At 33.9% G+C, this 27,972-nt stretch overlaps 1 protein-coding gene across 1 annotated transcript; it reads left to right on the top strand.

The window, feature by feature from the left end:
* Positions 1 to 871: 871 nt before the first annotated feature.
* Positions 872 to 27,550, top strand: LOC110025332 (conserved oligomeric Golgi complex subunit 6). Its single transcript, XM_020725761.1, has 11 exons — positions 872 to 1,228; positions 1,321 to 1,373; positions 2,145 to 2,292; positions 2,423 to 2,530; positions 3,411 to 3,478; positions 3,853 to 3,976; positions 4,053 to 4,199; positions 4,279 to 4,542; positions 4,618 to 4,902; positions 25,295 to 25,438; positions 26,658 to 27,550. The coding sequence occupies exons 1-11, from the start codon at positions 1,010 to 1,012 to the stop codon at positions 27,174 to 27,176; spliced, it is 2,079 nt and encodes a 692-aa protein (XP_020581420.1). The 5' UTR covers positions 872 to 1,009; the 3' UTR covers positions 27,177 to 27,550.
* Positions 27,551 to 27,972: the final 422 nt, after the last annotated feature.

Genomic DNA, 27,972 nt, shown 5'->3' with positions numbered 1-27,972 from the left:
TGGGGGGAGCTTTCTTTTCTTTCAGTCGGACTGTTGGGTTTCCTAGTCTTAGCAGGGAATTTTGTTGTTTTTTTCTTTATTTGATTTTTGGTTTGGCTGTTTTTAGTGTTTTATTTATATTGTTGGTGGTTTTTCAGTGCATGACTAGCTTTATTTGTTTGTTTTTTCTCTGTTGTAGTTCTGCTGATCTTTGGATTGATATGGTTTGTTGGCTTTAACTTGATCTTTACCGTGCTCTTTTTTTTCTATTTGATTTTGGCTAGATGCTGTGATTGATATTGATTTTCTTTCATTGCTTGATCTCGGCTAGATGTTGTGGTCGGTATTGATTTTCTTTTGCTGCATGATCTTATCTTGATGCCATGATTGGCATAGATATGTGAGAACTACAATCTTTATTAAAATTGAACAATGTGCTAAATATATTCTTATATATTCAATATTTTAGAATGAAATTTTAATATTGAACCGCAGATAAATTCTGATATATTGTGTTTTTCCTATTTATTAACATTTTGTTGTTTCTTTTATTTACGCTTATTATTTATTTCTTTATATTTTGGTAGTTAGTTGGTTGTTTTGTTGTATCTATTTGATTTTTTTGTAGGTTTTCTCGTTTCTCGTGGACTTTTCATTCTCTTTCAAGAATGATTACAATTTAGGGTGCTAATGCAGTTGTATTGTTATTGTTGATTTTGGCACGGGTGTTATCAGGTTTTTACTTTTTGACATTTTTGGATTTTTATTGTCGCGTGAGCTGTAATTTTAAATAATGATTTTGTAACTGTTTTTTTTTCCTAGCTTTATTAAAAAAAAAAAAAATAAAATAAATGGGAAGATTTCAGTTAGCTTAGTATGGGCCTTCCAATGGGCCAAACTATCAATTGAGCCGATCTGGACCTTTGCCATGTTTTCTCGCAAGCAGAGGCGATCGCAACGGAAAGTTTCGTAGCGGAGGAGGAAGAAGCAGCGCAGGCGGCCTGAAGAAGGAGAAGCAGGCGAGGATAACATGGCAACGGTGAGCTTGGCCCCGGGGCTTTCACGGAAACTGAAGAAGGTGCTTGCTACCCGGACAGACAGCCCCGATCTACTGGATTCGCTTGGCACCCTTTCCACTTTCTACACCGACAACACCCCGCAGGCTCGGAGGAACCTCCGCTCCTCGATCGAGCTTCGCTCTCTCTCCATCAATCACCACTTTCTCTTAGCCTCTCTCCCCGCCCAGCAGGTACTCATTTTCCTCTTCTCGGCATAACCTCAGATCTTTCTTTGTTTTTTTTTTTCCTTTACGTAATCTGCAGTGCTCTTCACGTGATCCAGGTTCTGGATAAAGTCGAAGAAGAGGTTAACGCGTTGGCCGAATGCTGTGATCAGTGAGTCTCTTTATCGCAATTGCAACTATCTTCCATCGACTTTATGTTTTGTATTTTACCTGAATCATATGCTATAAACTTAGAAGGCTCTAGTAAACTCTGCGATGCTGATCGTAAAGTATTTGTAGTCGGCTGGTTAAAGTTTCTTTGTCGCATGTTGGGATTGGGTTTGGCAGCGTTTTCTATCCAAGTTCATTGGAAGATTTAATTGCTGTTGTATTTGTTTTGGGTTCTTATTTCTGATGGTATGAATTTGATTTGCTGTTAAGAATGCATAAATTCAAATAAATAATTGTAACATTGTTCTTCTATCTTCTAAGAAGCAAACTTTTAAAGAATTTTAGAAGTACCTATTCTGATTTGTTTTATCTATTTGTTCTTGCTTCGTGTCAATTTTAATGTTTACTTATTGATAACCTTGTTTACATTCTATGTTATGAAATGTATATATGCTTCATCAGCCTTGCTTCCCGTGTCGAAGTTTGTTTAAGATGGGCTTTCTTGGAGCATTTACAAACATATCACACAACTCTTACATATTTACATATCTAACATTTAAAACTTTGATATTTACATTCATATCACTCAAATCTTTAACCTCACATAAAAAATACCACTATTTTAACTTTTTAAAAGTGAGATGCATCTTTTCATGCATAGGTTTTTAACACCAAAGCGTTATAAATGTACATATCAAACTTTAGGTGTTAGATATATAAATACAAAAGAATTATGTGCCATGCATGTAAATTTTCCTTTTTTTTATTACAGGATAGCAAAGGCATTAAGCAGCTGCAGTGCAAGCACTGGAGATATCATTAGTACCACTGAGAGGCTAAAGCAAGAACTTGATCTCACTATTCAGCGCCAGGAAATTGTGTCATGTTTTCTTCGTGATTACCAACTTTCCAATGAAGAGGCATGTCAGCAGCTTTATTGATATATTTTTTTTCTTGCTTTGAAGCTCAGTCTCAAGGCATCAATTTATTTACATTCTGCCATGCCTCTTTTATTAAACAATCATCATTCTATTTCCACAATAAATACAGATTACTGCACTAAGAGACGAGGAATTGAATGAAAATTTTTTCAAGGCCCTCCATCATGTTCAAGAAATTCATGCAAACTGCAAGATATTATTAAGAACACATCACCAGGTATCATATCGTTTCCTCATCTTTTCTAAGGCTGCATTCAGCTCGAATATGGCTTTGTTATCTTTGTATTACATGCATTAAAGACGTGTTTTGAATGATTTTGACATAGGGGAGGGATTGTACCTGAAATACTACGTGAGAGTGAATTAATGATCTTTATTTCATAAAAATAAGTTAGAATATTTGGTTTTTAAACATTTAATCTAAAATATGTCGGAACAGTCTGTTAATGCATGAGTTTTAGATGTAGGATAGTAACTGTTTTTTTGGTGACTGGTTTTCTAAAATAATGCTTTGATATATGTTGTCTTACTCTTATTCGTGCTTTTAATGGAGATGTTGCATTGCGCCCTAAACTGTGACCTCTAATCATCATATCAGTGCAGTTAGGTCTTTCCGTTTGTTGTTCTTTTGAAGTTGTATATTTACTCATCAACTTGAACTATATAATCCATGAAATTTTCTTAAAATCAAAGGAAAACTCTAACTAATAAACTTATCGTACACAGTTGAGATGTAGCTCTGCTTGCAAGTTGAAGTCAAATTTTTGACTGCAAACTGAAAATGTAAGCTTGTACTTGAGTTTTCAAGCAAAGAACTGAATTGAATCACTACTATGACAAATAATAGAACAAAAATTTTATTTAAAAAGTAAAAGGATCAAGTCTTTTTAAAAAAAAAATGTTTTTCAATCAATTTTTTCCTTCAATGTTATATCAGTTGCTCCTTTAATTGCAAAAAGATTGACCTGCCCTGTTTTCATTCTTTTCCGAATTTGTCATATGCATTAAAAAAAAAATTTAAATAAGTGAGTATGCCCATTAATAGTTATCATTCATTCTGAAGTATCCATGACTATAATCATTAAGTTTGTTTGCAGCGTGCTGGTTTGGAGCTTATGGACATGATGTCTGTTTACCAAGAAGGTGCATATGAAAGACTATGCAGGTAAAAGAGTCCTTTGCGGCATTGCTGCATTTATATATGCCTTTTTATGATAGTGATGATTATCACTTTAATAAAACCTGAATTTTTTTACTCTAAAATTTTTTTTTTGCATCTAGACAAGATGAAATACATATGAAACAACAAAGTAGAATAGTTTATTAAGCTATGAATATACAAATAATGCCTAGCCTTATTGGTAGTTTGAAGATCATAAAGCAACAGTATCCTAAAGGCTTGTGGAAGTCCTGATAAGTAAATTAGTGGAATGATCATGTATCAACTTTGTCTTTGATGCAAAAAACAGATTTATGGACGTGGCATACTATAGGAAAGAGTTTACTGACATTGATGCATAATGCAAATGTAAATATTAGGTGGGTACAAATAGAGTGTAAAGCATTGGGAGACGGTGATAATCCTGAAATTGGTGACCTTCTAAAGACAGCTGTCCGCTGCCTGAGAGATCGGCCGGTTCTTTTCAAGTATTGCACAGAAGAGGTCTGAAATAACCTCCATAGAGGTATAACATTGGCTCCATTAATTCATCATGGATACTCATTTGTTATGTAATCAGGTTGCAAATATGAGGCATCATGCTTTGTTTAGAAGGTTCATTAGTGCTCTTACACGCGGAGGGCCGGGAGGGTTGCCAAGACCCATTGAAGTGCATGCACATGATCCGTTGCGCTATGTCGGTGATATGTTGGGATGGTTACATCAGGTTAATCATTGTCAACTGCTTTTTGATTGGGTGCCATATTTTATAATTTATTGATGTTTGAAATTTTCTTCTTGCGAAGGCTATTGCTTCGGAAAGAGAACTTGTACTTGTATTACTCGATACGGATGCCATTTCTGATTCTGGGTCGGCTGCTCGCCAGTTTGGGAGGAATCGCGAAAGTGATTTTCCGAAGTCAGAACCCGATGTGACTTCTGTTCTTGATAGAATATTTGAAGGGGCGTGTCGACCCTTTAAAATTAGAGTGGAGCAAGTTTTGCAATCTAAACCTAGTCTTATAGTTTCATATAAACTGAGCAATACTTTGGAGTTCTATAGTTACACTGTGAGTAAATTTAATTGGTTATTGGGAGTGCCATTTTGTTGTCTGTTTTCTGACTTGATTGTTATCGCCCTACAGATTTCGGACCTGTTGGGAAGAGAGACCGCACTTTGCAACACACTTTGGCTACTCAAAGATGCTGCCCACCAAACATTTCATAATATATTGAAAACTCGTGGAGACAAGCTGTTAAGGTATCCGCCATTGGTTGCAGTTGATTTATCTCCACCTCTGGCGGTACGGGAAGGAGTATCTTTGCTTCTTGAGCTTATTGAAACTTACAACGGAATGATGGTTCCAGCATCTGGCAAGAGGCCAGAATTTGATCCTGTGATAGCTGCATTACTTGATCCGATAATTCAGGTATTTTTTTTCTGAGCTTTATCTTTGCATGAGTGAAGTTCTTAGCTGTCAAATTCTAATATTATGATGACTTTTCTCGCAAATCTTTTGAGAGCCAAAGCTTTAAAGTTGGATCATAGCAGGACCAACAAGTTAAATTTGCTACTCCGGAAAACATAAAAGAACTTTTACTAATTTTTTATGTTGGTTAGCATTTAATGTAGTAATGCTAACGGGTTGCATTTTTTTTTCTTGAACTCTTTTCAATATTCAGGCATCTTGTTGGCACTAAAATCCACGTAAAAGTTGAAAATAGACTCACAGAAGAAGTGAACCCACTCGAGTTCTTAATAGTGGCTTATATCAATTGTCTTATGGTTTTTTTTTGTTGCTTCATGCATATATGCTGGTGTATTGCGTTCAACTTTGAGTTCGCAATGTATCACAATTATAAAAAGTAGTATCAAAGTTAACAGTTTAGTTGAGATCAAGTGTTTCATGTGATTTATGGGTTCTTACTTGCCTTGGTTAATTCTACTATAATTGAGCGAGGTTTAAAAGCAAGTGACTTTCACATAAACTTTGGGTTTTTAGCGCTTGACATTTAATAGTTAAAAAGCTTTTATTATAGTTCTTACTAGGCTCTTGCATTTTTTTCCCTCATTATTTTGTCACATTTTACCCTTATATTCCACTTGTGATGATAGATTAGTTAGATGAAGAAAAAGCAATTCTATTTGTTAACCTATTAGCATCTTTTCTTCTTTTCAACAACAACAACAATAAAGTCTTAATCCACTAAGTGGGGTCGGCTACATGAATCGTTTTTCTCCATTGCGTTCTATTTCGTGTCATATTTTCATTTAATTCTAATAAATTAAGATCATTTTTTATACAAAGTCTTTTTCGAGGTCTACCTCTGCCTTTCTTAACATAAGTCGAATCTAAAACATCTCTCATAGTCGGATCATCAGATGGTTGACGTTTAATGTGACCAAACTAGCTAAGACGCTCTCTCTAATTTTGTCCGTCACTGGAGCTACACCAACCCTATCACAGATATATTCATTTCGCATTTTGTCTCTAAGTGTAAAACCACTCATCCACCTAATTAGTATTATGTTTCTCTTTTAAAGGCCAACATTCAACGCCATAGAGCATTGCAGATCTTACCACCATCTTATAAAATTGTCCTTTCAGTCTAAGTGGTATTTTTGTATCACACATTAGGCCCGAAGCATTCCTCCACTTCAACCAACCAACTTGAATTCTACTAATAACATCCCCATCTATATCGCTTTGAACAATAAACCCGAACCCGAGATATCTAAATCGTTTACACGTTTTAATAATTTGATCACCCAATGCTACACTTCTGTCGCTAGAGCTAATACTACTAAAATTACATTCCATGTCTTCAGTTTTAGTTCTACTCAAACGAATGTTTTTAGACTCTAATATAGACCTCCATAATTCAAGTTTTTCCTGGACTTTTTCTCGTCTTATCCACATGAAGGATATCATCAACAAAAAACATGCACCAAGGTACATCCTCCTATAAATGTCCATTAAGACCATCCATAACTAAAGCCAAAAGATTGGGGCTTAAAGCTGATCCCTAATGTAATACAACAGAGATAGGAAAATATTTGGTCAATCCTCCTCCTGTTGAAACACAAGTAACAACTCTAGTATAAATATTTTTAATGACTTGAATGTAAGTCATATCAACACCTTTCTTCTCAAGAACTCTCCAAAAGATATCTCTTGGAACCTTATCGTAAGCTTTTTCTAAATCAATAAAAGGCAAATGTAGATTCTCCTTATTAACTTTGAACTTCTCCATCAAACATCTCAATAAATGTATAGCTTCCATAATAGACTTGCCCGACATAAATCCAAATTGATTATGAGAAATCTTTGTAATACGTCTTAGCCTATGTTCAATTACCCTCTCATAATTTTAAAGTATGACACATCAACTTAATTTCTCTATAATTTGCACACTTTCGGGCATCCCCTTTATTATTAAAAATGGGGACCAAAATACTCTTCCTCCACTCCTCAAGTATTTTTTTAGTTTTTAAAATACTATTAAAGAGTTTAGTAAGCAAATAAACTCTCAAATCTCCTAAATATTTTCACACTTCAATTGGGATATCAACACCCTTAGTTTTCTTTAAAGCTTCAACAACTTCTTTTTTACTAATGTGACGTTACTAAGGTGACAGTAAAAATGAAACGTTTTATTATTATTAAAGATATTAATATCATTAAGGCCGATTGTATTTTCAAGGTCTTCATTAAAAAGTTTATCAAAATAACTTACCCATCTATGTTGAATATTTTTTTCTAAGAAAAATATTTTTTGATTTTCATTTTTAGTACACTTTACTTGAGTTCAATCTTTACTTTTCTTTTCTCTTTCTTTGACTAGTTTATATATATATATATTTCACCCTCCTTAGTGTCTAATTTATTATAAAGTCACTAAAAACAAAATTTTTAGCGTCACAGATTGTTCGTTTAGACTCCTTGTGGGCCATTTGATATTTTTCCCATTTCTCTAAACTTTTTTTATAACATAACTTCTTATATTTTATCTTTACCTGCACATTATTATTCCATCATTAATTTTTTTATTTATAAATACTTTTTCTTTTGATTCTCGAAGTACATCTTTTGTTATTTGTTTAATAGTGTTTGTTACTTTATCCCACATAGTATTTGCTTCTTCATAAACTTCTCAAATTTTAAAATATTAAATTTACTAATAAAAATAATTTTATTTGTCTTTTAGGTATCCTAATCTAATTCTCTGATGATGAATCATAATATTATTTTTTATAACTCTTCATCCTAAAATTTAGAACTAATAATCGATGTTGGGTACTTAAATTCTTACTTGGAATGACCTTACACTCGTTACAACCTCGATGATATCTTCTTCTTATAAGAAAATAATCAATTTGTGTTTTATTAGTTCTATTATTATAAGTAATAAGATGTTCGTCTCTTTTCTTGAATAAAGTATTAGTTATAATAAAGTTATATGCTAAAGTAAAACCTAATATGACTCTATCTTTTTCATTAATCACTCCAAAATCATAGCCCCCATGAATATTTCTGAAATCTTCTTCCACCCTACCGACATGTCCATTTAAATCTCCTATAAAAATTCTTTTTTCAAGCGGGATAATTTATATTAAGTCTTTTAAGTCATTTCAGATTTTATCTTTAGAACCTATATCTAAACACCTACTTAAGGAGCATAAACACTAAAAATTTTAGCATTAACAATAATCTTGAGGGCTATAATTCTATCTTTAACTCTATTAATTTTTACAACATGATCTTTTAAACTCTTATCTATAATTACACCTACACCATTTCTAGTGCTACACTTACCAGAATACCAAAATTTAAAACCTTATTTATTAATATTTTTAGCCTTTTCTCCAATCCATTTTGTTTGTTGAATACATAAGTTATTTATCTTTCAATAAATCATAATATCAACTAATTCCATTAATTTACCATTGAGAGTTCTAATATTCTAAGATCATATTCTAATATTAGTTTCATGGACCAACTTTTTTACCCGCATTCATTCGTAATGTGGGAATTCTTGTATATTTGACACTGGACTCGGGTGTCGGTTTATCGACCCTTGCATACTTTTCACTGTATTCAAGCCATACAACGCGTCGCTTCCAGGTGATGCCCTAGCACTTTCACAATGATTAAAATGTTCATGTCATGATTTTTTCGACAAGTTTACTTTGATTGTTGACTAATTAACACAACCCTTCACTTTTCACATTCGATAAACATCTTTTCTAATTTTTTTATTCTTTCACCAAGAGGTACAATTATTATTGAACATTCATGCATATTGTTTTTTTTTAATTTAAGAAAGTTTATGTTATAATATTATTTTTATTAATTAGTTTTATAATATAGTAAGAATGAATTTATTAATTCTTTTAATTTATTGTTGGTTTTAATCATGGGATTAAACCATAAATTAAAAAAAACTCAATCAAGTGTTGATTGTGATGGCTGAATACATTTAATAAATATATAATTATAACTATTTATATAATATAATAAATATGATATTGGTGGAGTAATTACTAAAGATAAAAAATATATTATTAAATTGTGAATTAGATGAATGAATAATGTTACATTTAAATAGTTTTTAATTTGATAGACTCACAATATCATAAATACTTCTAAAACTTTTGAGAATTACTTATCAAAATTTCTTTTTTGTAACTTTTGAGGAAAATTTGCTTATGGCTTCTCTCTTATCTTAATTTTTTTCATCAGTAGTTTTATCGGTTTCTACTTATTTCAGCTCTTTAATTTTGTTCATCAACTTCTTTATTTACTCTTTATTTTGATTCATTCTATCTTTCTTACTAGGAGGTTGTTTGGGATTATCTTTTATTTTCTATTTTTTATTTCTTTTTTTTTTCAAAAAAAAAAACAAAAAAAAACATGTTTGTTTGCTGTTTTTGTGAAATTTTTATTTCATTTGGGATCACTTTTTATTCTCTGTTTTTTATTTTTGTTTTTAAAAATAGAAAATAAAACAAAAAAAAACATATTTGTTTGCTGTTTTTTGTCTATTTTTTATTTCTTTTTTAAACAAAAGTAATTTTGTTTTCGAAAACACAAAACAAAAAAAAATTGTTTTTGGTGCATTCAAAATAGCTCCCACCATTCCGGCCCCGAACACGACCTGGCCCTCGCCCCGACGCCGGCACTGATGCCTTCTTTATCCCCGACGCCGATGCCTTCTTTGTCGGTAATGGCGATGCCTTCTTTGTCAGCAACGTCGATGCCTTCTTTGCAAACAATGCCAACATCGATGCTTGTTGATGCGATCTCCCCCAACATTGCCACTTATGCCATTATAGAACTGTTCACCTGCCAAGAAACTCAAACTCCTCGTTAAACCTCTTCCACTCTCTGTTTCTTCCCGTGAAGGCTCCAGATTGCCGGTGTTGAGCAGCCTCATGTCAAGAATTCTTATCCGTTGAATGGAGTTTACAGAGAACCTTGACCGTCCAAGATTGCTACCGTCGAAGGCATGTGTAACGAAGTATTGGATGGAGGCAGCAAGGTTCTTCGAAGCGAAAGCAGGGCAGGAGATTAGGATGAGGGCGGTTGGGGGGACGCCAATGAAGGCAGTGTGGTCTAGGAGTTAGGTTGTAGCCTCACGACGCCGGAGCGAGAGTCGTCTTCTCCGATGACAGGTTTGACAACGACGAGAAAGTTGCCGGAGTGTTGGTACAGGAGGAGGAGGTGGAGGGAATAATTATGGGGCTATTTGGGATCAATTTCTGTTTTTGTTTTTTTGTTTTTGAAAACAAAAAATCGGAAACAAATAAACAAAAACAGTGTTTGCTTATCTATTTTTTGTTTTTATTTGGAAGAACGCTTCTCTTTTTAAAATACTCAAAACAGAAAAAAAACATGTTTTGTCTGATTTTAAAACATCGAAAATAACAAGTCCCATTGCCTGTTGCGCAGCGTTGCCAGCAGCCCGTTTACCCGCCCACAGGTAATGCTTCGTTCTAGGTGGAGCAAGGAAGACGTCGTATACGCCATGAACGACATAGTTTAATACTGGAGTGCACGTGAACCTAACTGTTCAACTAAACATATTAAATATTTTTTATTTTTAATAACATATAAATCATAACACTGCCAAACCCATTTTCTAAAAATAGAAAACAAACAAAAATAAAATAAACTAAATACAAAAATAAAAATAGAAAACAGAAAGAGATCCTAAACAGGTTTTATATTTTCTTCTTTTTGTTTTTTTATTTTTACAAACATAAAAAATTATAAATGTTTCAAAACATATTTTTGTTTTTACATCAGAGCAAAAACAAAACAGACTAAAAATAAAAATAGAAAATGATCCCAAACAACTCTTTAGTTTTTTTTAATTCTGTATCACTCCCTAATTTAATTGCCTTCTGTTCTTTATCGTCTCCCTTGGGATTCACTTTTACATTTCTAGGCAAAGTTTTTATAGGTCTGTTAGTTAATCTGTTAACTAATCATCCTAACTGTTGTTTTTTATTACTATAATTTGACTTTTGACTTTATAATTGAACACCCGTTTACAATATAATCTCTTCTATGGACATTTTTTATTTTATTTATTTTATTGTTTTTGCAATATGGGGTGGGGGAGGTGGGGTATTTGGCAGAAAATTTGATTTAAAAATTGAAGCATTATTACCTTGGTTATTCTAATTTTTAAAAGGAGCATTTTTATATTATTTGAATTTGGTAGACATTGTTTTGATTGTTAATATTAGGGTGATTTTTACAGTCAGGATTATGATTATTAGAATAAGAACTATTTTTCTATTAGCAATATAGCTCATAGGTTTCATAGTTAGAAGACAAGATCATCGAAATGTGCAAATTAGAGCTTTTACGACATTTATTGATTTTGAAAGGCATTAACTCTCATTGTGTATATCATCTTAACTAATGTAGGAACTTTTGAAGTCAATATAGACGATATTATCCTCAAACTTGCTTAGTACTCCTGAATTCATTCTCTGCTGGCCATCGAAAATTTTTAGCGGTCATTTCTTCTAACAATGCTTACCTCTTCAAATAGTTTAGAAATTAATAGTCCTCTTGTAGCAATATTTTTTTAATGTTCCTAAAAAACTTATTAATCTTTTGTAAGATTTGAACAATCAACTAATCAAGTAAGGCATGATCTTTAAATTTTCTTTATTAATTTCTATATCTCTCCTAAAGCTTATAATTTGATTCATCATTCCTTTGAGTGAATGCAATCATATTATTTCTTAACTTAGCTGTTTATGATGGAGGAAAATTTGTTGTAATTGGAGTATATTTCAATCTCAAATTTGTATATATTAATTTATCTTTTCCAACATAACATAACTTTTTTGAAAATATTAAATGCTGTAGATTTTAAGCCGAATAATGTCAACTTAATCAACTAAATGAAAAAGAAGCGAAATCAACTAATCTAGCATATAAATTTACACAAAATTTATATTACGTCATTAAAGGAGTTTGTTAAGAGTACACTTAAAACTTAGAACACCATTAGTCTGTAATAGATTTGGAGATACCATCCATAGAATTCAGGTTATCTAACATACCTGAAAAGAGATATACAAATATGAAGGATAATTTAATCGGTTGCAATTTTGTAGCTCAAAATCATTAGGAATTTTTCTTTCTTTTTCTCCTTTTTTCTTCTTGACTTCTCTACTTTCAATGCTCCTCTTTTCTTTGTCAAACCGTCCATTTTCAATCCCCAATAGTACTCGGCCAAAATTGCCTTTCAACTCCTCACGGGGTTGGATTGTAAAAAAATTTGAATGTTTGCATTATGTTGCCTAGGCGCTAAGATAGTGGTGCCAAGACAACTTTTGTTGCATTGCAATAGTTTTTCTTTAGGATGTAGTGCTTAGGCGTGATAAGTTAGTGTCTAAACAGTGTCCATTTATCATTTATTTTGCATACGAGCTCTCAGGTACTAAAAAATGAGCAACCTTGTCACTGGTAGATTTGGCACCAAGGTACCAGATGAAACATCACCTTAGTTGATTTAGCGACTTGGTGCAATATGATATAGCACATCGGTGCTATGAAACTGTTCCTGTGTATGAGTTTATCTGCATCTGGAGCTTTCTTTTTCTATTTATTGGGTTTCTAATTCTTCCTCAATAAGGATATGCTGTGACTCCTTTCTCTTCAATCTATATCTATTCCATCAATGAAATTATCATATAATTGATCCTAATTTTGTCATATTACTTGAGAACTTGGGTTGGACAATTGAACTAGTAAACTATTTGTGATTTGGGCGAACATCTTTATTCATATTATGATTAACTTTAATACTTAATATCACTATTTTTTTCTTATTAGATGATTAAAGGTTAATCTTATCATAAATAATATAAAATCTAAAGTTATTAACAATACAGTCCAAAATAGTTTGCACTGTTAAGACTACATCGAAGAGGTGATAATATTTTCGTGTTAATATAGTTGTAGTTGGCATTTACTTATAAATTTAAGCTGTTTGGTTGAAAATGATGTTTCTCACTAGATTGTCTTGCCCTTTAATTCAGATTTCTTAATAAAAATTCTCTTTCTCTCTCTTAAAATGTGTGTGCATGTGTATATGTGCATGCCTTGGTGCACGTTTGTCTCATTCGAGTTGATCTTTTGAGTATATTTTTTGTATAATATTAGAGCCTATTTGATGCGAAATGTTTTAAGGCTAAGGGTTTTTTCATGCGCATCTACAATAAAATGCATAGTTTTATTTACAAAAGTTTGAATTTACAAAGTTAAACTTTAGACAACTTCATCTTTTAAGATGCAAAAAATTAAAGGCATGCAAAATCCATGTAAGTGATAGTATTTATAGCCATTAATACAAGTAGCTATGAAAGTTTAGGATCATAAAGGAATCACATATCCGACTTATAATCATCATCATGACTTGAAATTCAATCATATTTATTTAGTTTGTCTTTACTTACAAAGTGTTGGATCCTCGAATTGCCAGTAGTGTCACAACTCTTAGATAAGGGTTTATGATACAAATTGGGACCAAAATCAGCGAACAACTTACGGAGATTAGGTGGGAAGAAACCCAAATAATAGGGGTTAATCGATTAATATCGAAGCAATTAAACAAGATATAAGAGTGATCTACTGTTTGAGAGGTAAATCGTCTATCCACAAATTCTAGACACAGTTGGGAACAAGACGAAAAAAGCAGAATGCAGAAATCCAAACATAAGAAACCTAGACCTTAAGTTTTAAGCTCTAATAAACCTCTCCCAAAATACATTAAACTTTTCTCTCAAAATCTCCTCTAATTCCTTTTCCTCGTGTATGTGATTAGCGCTTTAGCAGGCTCCATATGGGGGTTGGAATCCTTCCAGGTGGAATCAGGATATTCCCCACTTCCTGGTGACCCAGCCGGCTGCCTCTATGGTGTGGTGGGCCGTTCGGCGGTATCCAAACCTATCTCTCTTGGATCGATAGCGTAATAATACTCCCTTCAAAAAAAAGCATATTGTCCTCAAAGTGGAATGACGAAAACTGCTTCTATGCTTCCACGTTGCTTCATAATCTGGTAGATCTTTCTACTTAATCAAAACCTCTTTTGCCTCTGTCTTTTCTTGACACATACCTTTTATCTCCAAAGGTTCCAAAACGACCTCCATATTTTCTGTAGTATCAAATGTAGTGAAGATGAGAGAGTGTAATCTCCGATAGCATGCTTAGCCGGGATACACAAAATATTGGATGCATTGATGACGATGGTGGTGATCTTATACGGTTTGCCACTACCTCAATGCGTGCCACAATCTTAGTGTCCAAAATAATGTATGGACAAATTCTCACTTCTCATTCTGGCCTGAGTTAAGGTCTCAACTTCAAATAAATCATGTCTCTGGGCTGAAATTGTACCTCCTTTCTATGCCTATCAGCTTTTCTCTTCATGGTCTGTTGGAGCTCTGCCAATATTTTGCCCCTTTCTTCCAAATACTGGTCAACAATGGATACTAATTTAGTGCTATGTCCCTAGTGTATCAGGCGAGGTGGATCCGATCCATACAAAATCCTGAAAAAAGTGTTTTGGGATGCATTATGGTATGAAGACTTGTACTAATACTCAACCCAAGCAATCTACCTTGCCCAAAGTTTTGGCATACACAATACAAAACAATGTAGGTACATCTTCATGCTCCTGTTGACTACCTCCCTCTGACCATCTTTCTGGAGATGATACGTTGTACTTCTCTTTAGGATCACCCATTGTAATCTGAATAGTTCCTTACAAAATTGACTAAGGAACACCTTCTCCCTATCCGATACAATAAATTCCAGAACACCATGCCGACGAACCACTTCCCGTATGAGCACCGTGGCAACATAAACAACAATGCAAGGGTGTTGTGATGGAACGAAGTGTGCATACTTGCTCAGACGATCCAATACCACCACCAATATTACAGTAAACTAGTTTGATCCTGGCATGCCTTCTATAAAATTCATCGCCACTTCCTCCCAAATATTCTCACGTGAAACTAGGGGCAGGTGTAACCCTCTTGATATCATAGCCAAATATTTTTGTCGTTGGAACGCATCATATCTTACCACCATGCCCTCTACATCTTTATGCATCCCCACTGAGTGCCTCCCAATCGCACTGCTGCGAAACTCGTGCAATAGTTTGGAGATGTAACCCAATGGCCTTGGTAAAATGAATCGTCTATGGTAGAGTAGTTATGGCCTCCTTAATGCATATTTTGGATGAATATTCGAATACTGTAGCAACTCCGCCTTGATTTTCCCAAGCCCTTCATCCTATTTGCTCTTTTGCTGCAGGGCTTCCCAATCTAAGACTAGAAGTACTGATAAAGCTATCTGTTGGGGATTTTCCACTTTCCTCAATAGTGCATCTACAACTTTATTCTCTATCTCGGGCTGTAATGGATCTCAAAATCATATCCTATTAACTTGGATAGTCATTCTGATGTTCCTAAATCACCATCCTCGGCTCCAATAGATGCTTAAAACTCTTTTGATCTGTACCTACTATAAATTGTCGCTCCAATAGATAGAGACACCACTTATGAATGACCAAGACAATGACCATCGATTCCCGCTCCCACATGGATTTGAGTCTCGCCCCGGTCGTGAGCACCTGGCTGAAATAGGCAATAAGCCACTGGTCCTACGTGAGTAATGCCCCTAATACATACCCTGCCACATTCTGCTCTACCACAAATGACCTACTGAAGTCTGAAAGTGCTAATATTGAAACGTTGATAATGACTCTTTTCAGTTGTTCAAAGGCCTATATAGCTGCTTCCCCACTTGAAATTGTCTTTATTCAGCTGCTCCTTTAGCAGCCATGTTATCATGTTATACACAAATTTTTGATAGTACCTGGTGAGACCTAAAAATCCTTTCAAATCTTTCAAGCTTCTCACAAAGGCCAGTTCAACATAGCCTCAATCTTGGACTGGTCCGCTGCTACGTCATCTCTGATCACCACCTGCCCTAGGTACTTCACCTGTGATTGTGCAAAGCAACATTTCTTCAAGTTGACATAAAACTGGTGCTCTCTCAACGTCTCTAATATTGTCATCGATGTCCCATATGCTTGCCTCTGCATGACTATAGATCAGTATGCCATGAAAAAATATTAGGATGAACTTTCTGAGGTAAGACTTAAAAAATCTTGTTCATGAGAGACTGAAAGGAGGTCAGAGCATTGGTAAGGCCAAACGACAACACCATAAACTCGTAATGTCCTTCATGATTCCTGATTACTGTCTTGTGCATATCAATTGGATTCATTCTAATCTAACGGTATCTCGATTTCAGATCGTTCTTAGAGAAGTTGACGTAAAATGAAGTTCATCTAACAACTCATCAATCACTGAAATGGAAAATTTGTCCAATATAATTTCCTTGTTTAAAGCCCTGTAGTCCACAAAAACTTCAGCTGCGATCTTTTTTTTTTACCATTAAATTTGGGCTGGAAAATAAGCTCACACTGGGCCTGATAATCTCTGCTTCTAGCATCTCTCAGATCAGCTTCTCCACTACATCTTTTTGAATCTGAGGATTCCAATATGGTCTGATACTGATAGGAGGTACTCATTCCTTTAATGTAATTATATGCTCGTGCTCCCTTGGTGGCAGCAACCTGCTAGGCTGTTGAAGGATGTCAAAAAACCACTGCAAAAGCTGTTGAATCCACTCAGAGAATTCTATTGACTTGGGTACTCAAATCTCTTCTATACTCTGCAACTCCACCAAATAGCCCAACCCCGCTCCTTGTATCATCTTGTCCATCGTTCTGCATAAGTTAGCATCTTCTCTCAACACCGCCTTTCTCCCTTCCAAATCTCCTGTCAGAGATTTTTAATTTACCTTCGTCTCTCCAATAGTCTGTAATCACTTTATTCCCAGAATCACATCGGTCTTTCCCAAATCCAAGGGAAGGAAGTCCTTCACTACTTGTAGGCCTTGTAGCATCAACACCAATCCCCTACAAAGTCTCTGACTTTTCTCCGCTTTCCCTGTCCCCATTATCACCCCAAAGCTTTCCGTATCTACTAGCTTCAAACCCAACTTGTACACCACTCGATTTGAGATGAAATTTTGAGTGGCTCCACTATCCAACAATACCACTATAGGCTGCTCTCCGATCTATCCACTCTCTTTTATGATGTGATTTGGAGTAAATCCTACCACTGAGTTGGGTGACACTTCTACTACATCCATTTGTAAGTGCTCCTCTCTCGGCGAGCTCTATCTTCTCCCTCAATCATCACAGTCTCAACGGTCGGAGTGCTGCATGTATATCAGGCTTTATATGAAATTTTCCTCCAATCCTACTTCAAAAATTCCTCTCAGTCATCTTGACAATAGCTTAAATCTCTCTCTATATTTTATAGCAGTCCCCTTCTGAATCAAGATATAAATTTGCTCGTGTAGGTTTCTTCCCGAATAGCTCGAAAACGTTCCAACAAACAATCTTTAAATTCCTCCTACGAATTGATCGGATTTATAGCCTCCACTAAAATCATGCTAGGGTTTTCTCTTTCAAACATAACCCCGCCTTAATGAGCTTCTCCTCCCCATTTAGTCAATTCACCGTGAAGTATCACTCTACACGATACACCTACCCATGTGCGTCTTCCCTCTTGAATATCAGTATCTTCAACTTCTTAACTCTAGCATCACCATTCTAACTAATTCTCCCTCTGGTGTTTCCCTCTATGTACTAGGGCGAAACTCCCTCATTTGATCATAGTCATACCCCATTTTTGCTTCTCCTCTTCCTTCTTCATGCTCCAAACTTCTTTCATAACCCCTCCATGTTTTGGCTTAACCCTCTATCAAAAATCTCTAATCCATCCCTCATTAGAGTCCTTTAGGGGAATTCTTGATGTTGGATGCTTTCCTCATGTTTCTCTCGCTCGATTTATCTCCCTTTTGATTTGGCTAAGAATTCTCTGATCAGCCCTTGATTTGCGGCCGGTGAGGTCTTGCATTGCATTTCAATAAGTCTCTTTATCATCTCTTCCACGCTTTCGAATCGGTTATCCATGAAGGAAAAAATTTAATCCACAGTTAAGAACCTTTCCTTTATCTCAGATTGAAGTTGTTCTACTTTTCCTCTAAATCTTCTTTCAACACATCAAGTTTTCTTGCTGCTATCTCGCTAAGATCATGCTTTGATACTAATTTGATAGAATTGGGGCTAAGATCAGTGAACAACATGCGAGGACTAGATGGTTACTTCTCGTGTAAGTGATTAGCGCCTTAGCGGGCCTCATATGGAGGTTGGAATCCTCCAGAAACTCTCCCCCTTCCTGCTGACCTGACTGACTGCATCTAGGCTGGTTGGGCCGATCAACGTAAAAGTTTATTATAGGAGAAGGGTATAGAAAAAAAGAGAATACTGATATTAAGAATTGAGATGAAATAGGGAATCTTTCGTATCTGATCTCTCTACTCTTCGAAGACAGGAACCAAGATCCCTTGCCCCGTGGATGTCCTCTCCTATTTATAGGTTTGGGTCGGCTCCACTTGAGGGTGGTTCTATAATTGAGTAGCTGTGCGTGTAGCGAGTCATATGAGATAGCATTGTTAGTTTATAAAACGAGTTGATGGAGTCGCTCAAACTTGTCGAGTTAGCCCATAGAACGAATTTGTTGAATTTGTCTAAGAAAATTTCTTGGCAAGTGGGCTAAGCTAATATTTTGTCGTTCCGTATAACTGTAACAGCTGGATTTAGTTGAGCAACTTTGTCGAACTGTATATATTGAGTTGTCTTGCCGAGTTGATTGGATTTGACCGTGACTTGTGCATTCTCTGAATTTAATTCTTATCAAATCACTTGCTTGAGGTTATCTTATAATTTGAACCTCAAATAAGGACTTTTATAGCTGTGCACAAAATTTCCTACTACTGATGTTTCTTGGCATTCTTTAGGTAAGTTTTCTTCTCTTCAGCTACAAATTTTTGCACTACTTAGCTGGACGGGACTTTTATAGCCGTACACAAAATATCTTACCTATTGATCTTTCTTGGCATTCTTTATGTAATTTTTCTGTTCTATTTGGCGGAAAAGTTTTGCACTACTTAGCCAGGCAGGAGACACGACTTGGCTTGCTTTCTCCTTGGCCTCCCTTTTGGCTTCCTTGATTTGTTGTGTATATGAGATTTTATAGATAGTGTAATTGATGTATTGCCTTTAAGAATGGATGACCCAAAACTTTTTTCAGATGTGCAGTCCTCAAGAGAGGAGGGTGATGTTACTTTTGTTCCATACTTTCCTTATGATGATGATTTATGTAGTATTTTATATAGTGGATTCTATTTTGTTTCTACTTGTGTAGCCTTCTACATCTTCTGTTGATGATAAACGGGTGAGGAATGACATTCAGAATTTTTAAATGAATGTAGTAATCTATTTTACCTGATTTAGTGCTTCCTTTTTATGAATAAAATTTTAATGGGATGTTTTACTTTACATGTTTCATAGAAGTTGCAATCGGCTAAGTATTCGCGCTATTTGATTTCTTGTATGTTATAAACTTTGTTTCAAACCAACGTGCCCTTCTTAATTGTATATCTTAGCTCTTTAGGAAAAACGAGTTCCGCCTTTGGACACTTTGGCATTTTGTTACTTAATCTTTCATCCTTCTGTTTGAGTTTTATTTGTTAATAGTATAAGGCAGGACGATCAAGTTGAGTTGTTGAACTCAGTAATATATATATAGAAAAAGAAAACGGTATTTGCGTCCGGTGGGCCCCAAATACCGCTTCTCCTTTGCGCTCAGGCATCTATGATTGAGTGTCTGCGTCATGTGCCTAATATTCCAGATCCCCCGCGCCACGGTGGGATCAAACCTCTATTATGAGGGGACTTACAGTTACCCTGACACCAACAGGCCAAGACTTGCGGCATATATATATATATATATATGTATATATATATATATATATATATATATATGTATATAGATATATATATATATATATATATATGAGTGTGTGTGTGTGTGTAGATAATGATTGTGTGTCAATGATCCAAGCGAATTGAATAATTTTGATGGAATTCTAACCATGTTCTAACTTGCCTCAAAATATGTGTAACCTTCTTTGAGCCATATTCAAATGCGGTGTGAATGTTCGAGATAGGTTCAAACAAATGTTTGAATAAGGTTTGAACACTGTGCCTGTTGAACCATGTGCTTTGAAGTGGAATCAACTTCATTTTAAAGTGTAATCAAATTTATAGATACTAATATTATAAACTTACATGTAATGAGATTAAAAATTTACAATTTATCTAATTTATAATCTTTTTTACTATCTTATTAACATCATGTTAATAAACTTTAAAATTGTCTTTTTGTATAAGAGAAGCTAAAACCAGGCCTATATATCAAGAATAATTAAGCCTAAGTTTCAACTCCATTTTTTCTTAAAAAATTCTCAAACCAATTACTCAAGCAAAAGGAGAGAGGAACCTAGATGTCATAGTTACCTTAGTGGCTCAGTCTTTGTCAACGATTGGAAGGGATCCAAGAGCGGTGGAGTTGATGAGAGGCAACAAACAGCTCCTACCAAGAGATGACGAACTGGGCAAATGGCTTCCACCTTTGCAAATAGGGAAAGGGTCCGACATGGGTTGTGAAATACATCTTGTGGGTTGTATGCGTCTCTAGCTCTCTGTAATGGGGGCAGGATGAGTGATTGGGTAGGGTAAATGTTGATGAGGTGTGGAGAGGTTTAAGGCTAATAGTTGTAATAAATAATTGAAGGAAAGAATTTGGATAAAAAAAGAACTTTTAGGGTGGGCTATTACCTACCCTGTGACAGGGCTGTTTCTCTTTTCCACATGCTTATACCATGATCAATTATTTTTTAATGGTGAAGGAAGTATCAACTTTCTTTTGTTCTTTAAAGGAGAATAAAAAGGAGACAAGGATGCTTTCTTGCGCATCTATTAGGAAATAGGGCAAAAGATTGATGGTTCAAAGAAGCTTTTTTCTTGAAGATCTTATAGAACTTATATACAAAATTACAGAGATTCATATGAACCAATTTTGTTTAAACTAGATGTGATATAATACTTTGATGGAGCACAAGTCGTAATACTATTTCCTCTAGTAGAGTTTTTACTGCTAGAATATGATTTTATTTTATTTTTGAACTTATAACCATTCGACATTGACACCTCATATATCTCATGTCTATTTATTACTCCCAAATAAATTTTGAATGCAAATTATTGTTAAGGTGAAGATAATATAATATCATTTAGTTTACTATTTATCATTTATATGAGTGATGTTGTGGACATGTATGATACAAAAATAGGTAATATTTGTGGCAAATAGGGTGATGATGGTGATAGTTTTATGGATGCTTCAATATTAATCGTCAATTGGAGATTGCAAACCCATTTTATGACTAACAAAGGATTGAGATTTTCTAATTCTTTATATATTTTAAGGCTGAGAATAAGAATTCAAGCTATAAAGACTAAATGGACAACTCTTATTCCACAAGGGCCAGTGTTTGAAAGAATATTCACTTCAATAACTATTAATATAATAATCTTATGCTTGAGTTTGTCAATAACTCATTTAATAGTTAGACAATTCTTTGAAGGTAAATTAGAGTTAAAGATGTTATATGTATTAGAAAAGAACATTCAAGTGAAGGTGAAGAAATTAGATAAAGATGTTTGTATATCAGCTGCACATTTGTGTTTATATGGTGTGCGAGCTAAGTGATTGGCTCAATTAAATGTATTTGGGATTGGGAGCTATGAATTCAAACACACTTGTACTGTGGATGTCAGGTCGAAATATTATTGACAAGCTCAACCATAACTTAGTGGATATATAATCAAAGAAAAACTTATCATATTTAGCCTAAAAAGCCAAAGGCAATTATTTTAAGTTAACATTGATCTATTTTATGAGAATATTTGGCGATGTTGTGAGCAAGCTATTATCCATTTAAGAGGATTCTTCAAAGCATTTTTTTCATAATGTAGGGATAGCAGGTGATCTTCAGCTTGAACTTTTAGGACATTTCAAAGTTGTATTTTCTCTTTAAATGTTTATATCTAAAACTTTCAAGTTATTTGTCATCAAATGTTAAGTCTAGATATACTATTTCTGAAGGCACGTTAACATTTATGTTTTCCTAATGTTATTTTTACTTGTTGGATAAAAAAAAAATGGATGTATTTATATATATATATATATATATATATATTTGTCCTCTCATGCATGTTCGCACGAGAGGACATGTATGTATAGAAAGTTCGATATGATAGTACTCCCATGCGAAGATGCAGTATTTGCAGATTAGAGCCAATGTTTTAGTTGCTAGCTAATTCACAAAATTTCACATGCATAAGTATAGTTGGTTTATATGTTGAAGATATATATTGGTATTGTGAACACCCAGGAGATTACGGATTATATAAAGTGTTGTGTTACTCCTAATTGTGAAGTGGAAGGGTGGTCGTTCAAGAAAGAATAATAGGCAAAATGATGCGGTGCAATATAGATCCAATCGATGTAAACTTAAAGGCTATAGCCAAGCACATTAGCGCCTAGTGCTTATTACCTTCTTAATAGTTTTTGCTTCTCTTTTTTTGCTCATTATAAGAATATTGTAATTGTTTCGATTTAATATAAGTTTTTAGTAATGTCATTGATTGGTTATACAATAACCAAGTTTATACTCTATGGTTTGAAATTGAGTCTACCACAAGTTTGAACTAATTTGAACTTGGTTCGAGATAGAAGTTTAAACCATGTTCATATTTAATTTAAATAAGATTTGAATGTAATTCAAACAAATTTCAAACATCGTTCAACCAACTCTTGGATGTTATTCTAATTGTAATTATGCTTGAATGTTGTTTGAACTAGGTTCAGATTAAGTTTTAATTACTAACTAGTTCGACCCAATTTTTTTTGCATTAAACTTTGAATAAATATGTCCTCCATTAAAAAATGGGGCGGCATACTTTTCAAATAAAATACTAGCAAGTGTGTTTGACTAATTATGGACTATTAAAAAGGCATATGAAATCAAATTTCTTAAATTTGATGTTGTTGGTTATTGAACAATCTTCTGATCATTTCGTTATAACTAATATTTTTTTGTTATTCAATTTGCAAAACAATTGCAATTTTATATGCAACATCTTAGTGGGATTTTTTTTTTACAATTAGATTTAACATCATAAAAAAGAGGAGATAGTTGACCCCATAAACCATACACTGTTGTCTACTCATATTTAATGATAATAAAGATATATTAAAATATGTTCAATGACCATCGAAGTTTCAAGCCAATTCATATATTAAACTACTAGGATTAAAAGATTGCATGTGAATATGCACTTATAAGTTGAGCTATATGTATTTATTTTAATATTTAAAATAGTAGAAGAGCTCGAATACAGTTCAGACTGCTCAAACTCAAGCTACAATGAACTAATATAAGCACTGAATTAAATGTTGCTAAACTTATTTTTTTAAAACTATGATATATTGTATTTTAAGCCTTTGGACTCGGTTATTTTGCCATGGTAGAAGCAACAAAATTAGTTTTAAATATTATAATTTTTATCTTGGTATATGAGTGGTGGTTAATACTTTTGGATTATTGCACCAAGTAACTCACTATAATCTGTTACCCAAGTCATAAATATGCAAACTTTTCGAGTTTTAGAGCTATCATTAATGGGTTGCAAAAAATGATTAATCGGGCAATGGTTATAGTCATCTTAGCATGCCTCATGCATGCTTTCATATGTTCTTGTTAAATTTAAGAACATTGAGTTTTGGTTCTGTAAAATCACAGCTTTTAAAATTATCAAACTTCATGGTTATTGTATTCATCACAGATCCTTGCTCTAAAACTAAAACTATTTGTTGGAATATGTTAATGTTAAACTACAGATGTTTCAACCCAGGAGCAAGTATGATGGATCACAAAGTAACTGCAAAATAGATTAAGCACCATAACAAGATAACACTAAAATTTATGCGATTCTGCTCAAGTAAAATTACATCGAGAAAAAAGAAGAGAGGATTTGATATGCTACCAGAGAAATCATAATTCTGATGCACAATAAAGGATACTCAGCATCACTTTCAAAAAATTTGAGTATAACTTGCTTAACAAAAAAATGTAAATAAAATGTTACCCTCAAGTCTCTCAGGATAAGTAAAAGAGAATAACTTACGACATATAATAAAGCAAGGCGATTTAAAAAGTACTAGAAAAGTAGTTATGAAATTCCTCAAAATAGGCGTCACTATTTTGTTGGGATAATACTTCAAAATTTTGGACTTGAACTTTCTTGTAATTTTGGACTTGAACTTTCTTGAACATTAATACATCACTATTTTAAACTTTCTTGATAATACTTCAAAATCTCCTATCACATAATCATGCTTTCACCAAGAAGTTTAATGCCAGCTTCATCATGTGATTTATGCAGGGATATCATGTCAAATGTAACAAATCACTTATCCATTTCATAAGTTTTCTCAGAAGAATGAAATTTACCTCACTGTATGATTCATGCATGAATGTTGACTTAATATGTAACAAATTACTTGTTCCATTTTCAAGTTTTTATATAATAACTTAAAAGCTACCTTACCATATGATTTATGTGATATATGCATGATATCGAGTTAGTATCTAAGACTCCAATCTAGAAGACATTGATAATGATTATTCAAGACTAACGGTAGCCCAGAACCAAAGCAGGGAAGATTTGAACGAGCAGGCACCTGAACCAAAGCTGCAGCAAAACAGTGAACCGAACCAGAAATCAGAGACATCGGAGAGCTAAACTAAACCGAGGCACGGAACCAAAGTTCCATGTTAAGGAGTCAAATTAGAGCCCGCAAGGAATTCCAAATTTCTATTTTTTGTTTATGTGGTCTCATATATACTCTTAAGAAGGTGGAATTATCTTCTAAGTATTAAAAATCTGTAAAACAAACAACTGTGATAACACCAAACAACTCGAACAGCTCCAGGGCATTATTAATCTTACCATGATTAATTAGTGCCATAGTTTGACAATTTTGTTAACATTATATGAAGTACTCAGTTTGCCTAGCCCTTTTTATAAGCAATGAATTATATATAGTGCATATTGTTTTCATGAGTTTGCATTGTTGTTTGAAATTGAACAACATCAATACAAAGTCTGACTGAGTCAAACCATTTATTCTAAGTTGTGAAGAACCTTCTTGCTGTCACTAATGCTTCCTGCATGCAGATCTGTGAATTAGCAGCAGAAACTCAGAAATCAAAAGGAGCACTTGCAAGAAAGAGTAGAACAAATTCTGAAATAGGCCCAAGCAGCAGGGATTCTATATCAGTTGATTCAATTTTGACCAAAAAGGCGGCCACAGTATCTCAGGTTATACCTGCAGAGACTCTGCATTGTTATTTGCATGATTTTTGTACATTTATTGACATTCAAAAAATTTTTACCAGCACTTTGCTGTCCAAATATCATGCGGCTATGCTGTTATTGCATTGTTCTGATTGCGACCTTATTTTTGTCTTATGCTTATTTCCATCTATTTTCTAAGTACCAGCCTATTAATTTTGCTTGATGTTCACTAATAGCTCTAAGTTTGGCGAGCTAATTTGCTTGAACCAACTCATGAGCAAACTAGTTGTGATTTTTTTTTACCAATGAACCAATCGTTTCTTTGTATATTAGATATCGCCATATGATATATAATTTTAGTGGGTGATTTTAATAATTATCGATCAATATTACTAGGAAGGAAAATTGATACCTAGCTGTGATTGATTAATGTATTCTAGATTTATAATGCGCAAGACTTTTAATACAGATGAATATTTAATTAGCGGTGTTAGGGTTGGGTGATTAGAACGGAGAAATATTTTGAGAGTACGGTTCTGGATAATTAAAAAGTTGTTAATTGCTAATTTGAAGCATGCAGATAGTGTTAAGGTGGATGTGTGACAAAATTAAGAATAATAAATCGTAAATGAACATATTAGAGGCATAGAATAATATTGATATTAAGGAAGTTGAAGACACAATTTGTGTTTTAAATAGATGCATAAAATCAATTATGATTGATTTTAATAGAGGGATACAATATTTTGACTATAAGGAATTTAAAAATAGATTTTTTGTATTGGACATATATACTAAAGGGCAAACACTTTACCCATTAGATAGTAGAGAAATTAATGTTAAATGATCAAGAAGAAAAAAATTGAAAACCCAAAAAAACTTGATTAAAACTTAATTTAAAAGGACTCACAAAGAATAGTTCTAACTATTCTCATGAATCAATAAAATAAAATAAAATAAAATAAAATAAAATAAAATGTTCATTTCATGAAGCACTCAGAAGGAATGAATACAAAATAAGGATTCATAGAACCAACTTCAAATAGTTGGGATAAGAGTAATTACGATTATAATGATGCCCTAACCATTACATTATTTCTTCACCACCTACTCCCCAGTGAAATTTACTGCTCATGAACACCTATGCCGCATAATTTTCAGCAACTAGTATTTAATTCTTCATCATATGCATTCTGATATGGTACTAACTTCCCGTTTCACTTCTTCTATTGTGTACCCAAAGAGCGCTGAAGTTTCATCCAAAATATACCTCATCAACTGCCTCTCTGCCATTCAGCAGCCATTGATTTCCCATGAAGTTGCATCATATTATGCAGCCAATCTTCTTTCCATGATTGAAACTCACCTCGAAACTCTTGTGGACAAAGAAGTAGATTCCATTCTTAGAAGATGTGGCCTTCTGAGCAAGCTAAACTACATTCAAACTGTCTCTGCAACAGATCACAGCGCTGAAGCTGCTGGTACTCTAGCTGAAGTAGAGGATATGTCGCCGCCAGTTCTCTCGGATTGTTTAAGAGCTTTCTTCGGACTAGTGACAGGGACCGAAGGCTCCCTTCCGGAATACGATCTGTTGCAGGTTCCTCGGCTTCGTTCCGATGCATGTGCTCGTGTAGCGAAGGCATTAGCAGCAGCTTATGAAGTCATATATGGAGCCATTACTGACCCCAAAAATGGGTACTCGGATCCCAAGTCATTGGTGAGGCACTCACCAGATCAGATTAGAACCATGTTGGAGATCTGAAATCTTATGTTGTTAGTATTTGCTAGAAGGTTTTATTCTTGGCTTAGTAGTTTTATATGAAAACTATTTAACACTGATGTGTTGTGTACAGCTCATAGTATATTTTTGTAGGAAGATTACATATATACCACTTGATTCTTATGTATTTATATATCTAACACCTAAACTTCAATTTTACATACATAACCTTAAAAGAAATATTTCACTCTTTAGAAGTAAAATGGTGGTTTTTTTTATGTGATATGAATGTAAAAAGTCAAAGTTTAGGTGTTGTATATGTAAATACATAGGAATTAGGTGGTATGTTTGTAAATGCGCCATTGTTCTATTCATTTTGTAAACTTTCTGAATGACATATTTCCAATAATGTGTTACATAGACACTTGTTTTGGGCCAGAAAAGCAGGTATTATTTCTGCTGCCAGGGTTCAGAAATCCAAAGTATGTATTTTATCTACACTTTCGGCTCGCTTTAGCCTTTTGGTTTTCTTAAGCTCCCAACTATCTTGATTTTGAGGTGCAGCGCTTGATTTTGTTCATGTTTGGCTTGGTTCATGGCTGTTGAACCGGGCTTAATTAAGTAAAAATTTGAGCCAATTATGGCTAGGTTCAGAGGCCAACTCGTCTTAATTAGAGATGCTATATTAAATATTTTTGGACTAAATTAGAGTTTATAGGGTTAAGTATAAATAATTAAAATATTTGAAAATTCTATTATTTAATTTTTTTTTTTACTCTCACAAACTTTTAGTTCTTAATCGTTTTATTATAACAATTATGTCAAATGAAATTATTAT

This window comes from Phalaenopsis equestris, unplaced genomic scaffold (genome assembly GCF_001263595.1).
Source record: "Phalaenopsis equestris unplaced genomic scaffold, ASM126359v1 Scaffold000002, whole genome shotgun sequence".
Taxonomy (NCBI): domain Eukaryota; kingdom Viridiplantae; phylum Streptophyta; class Magnoliopsida; order Asparagales; family Orchidaceae; genus Phalaenopsis; species Phalaenopsis equestris.
The sequence above is the reverse complement of the archived record's forward strand: the minus strand, read 5'-3'. Positions and strand labels throughout refer to the sequence as shown.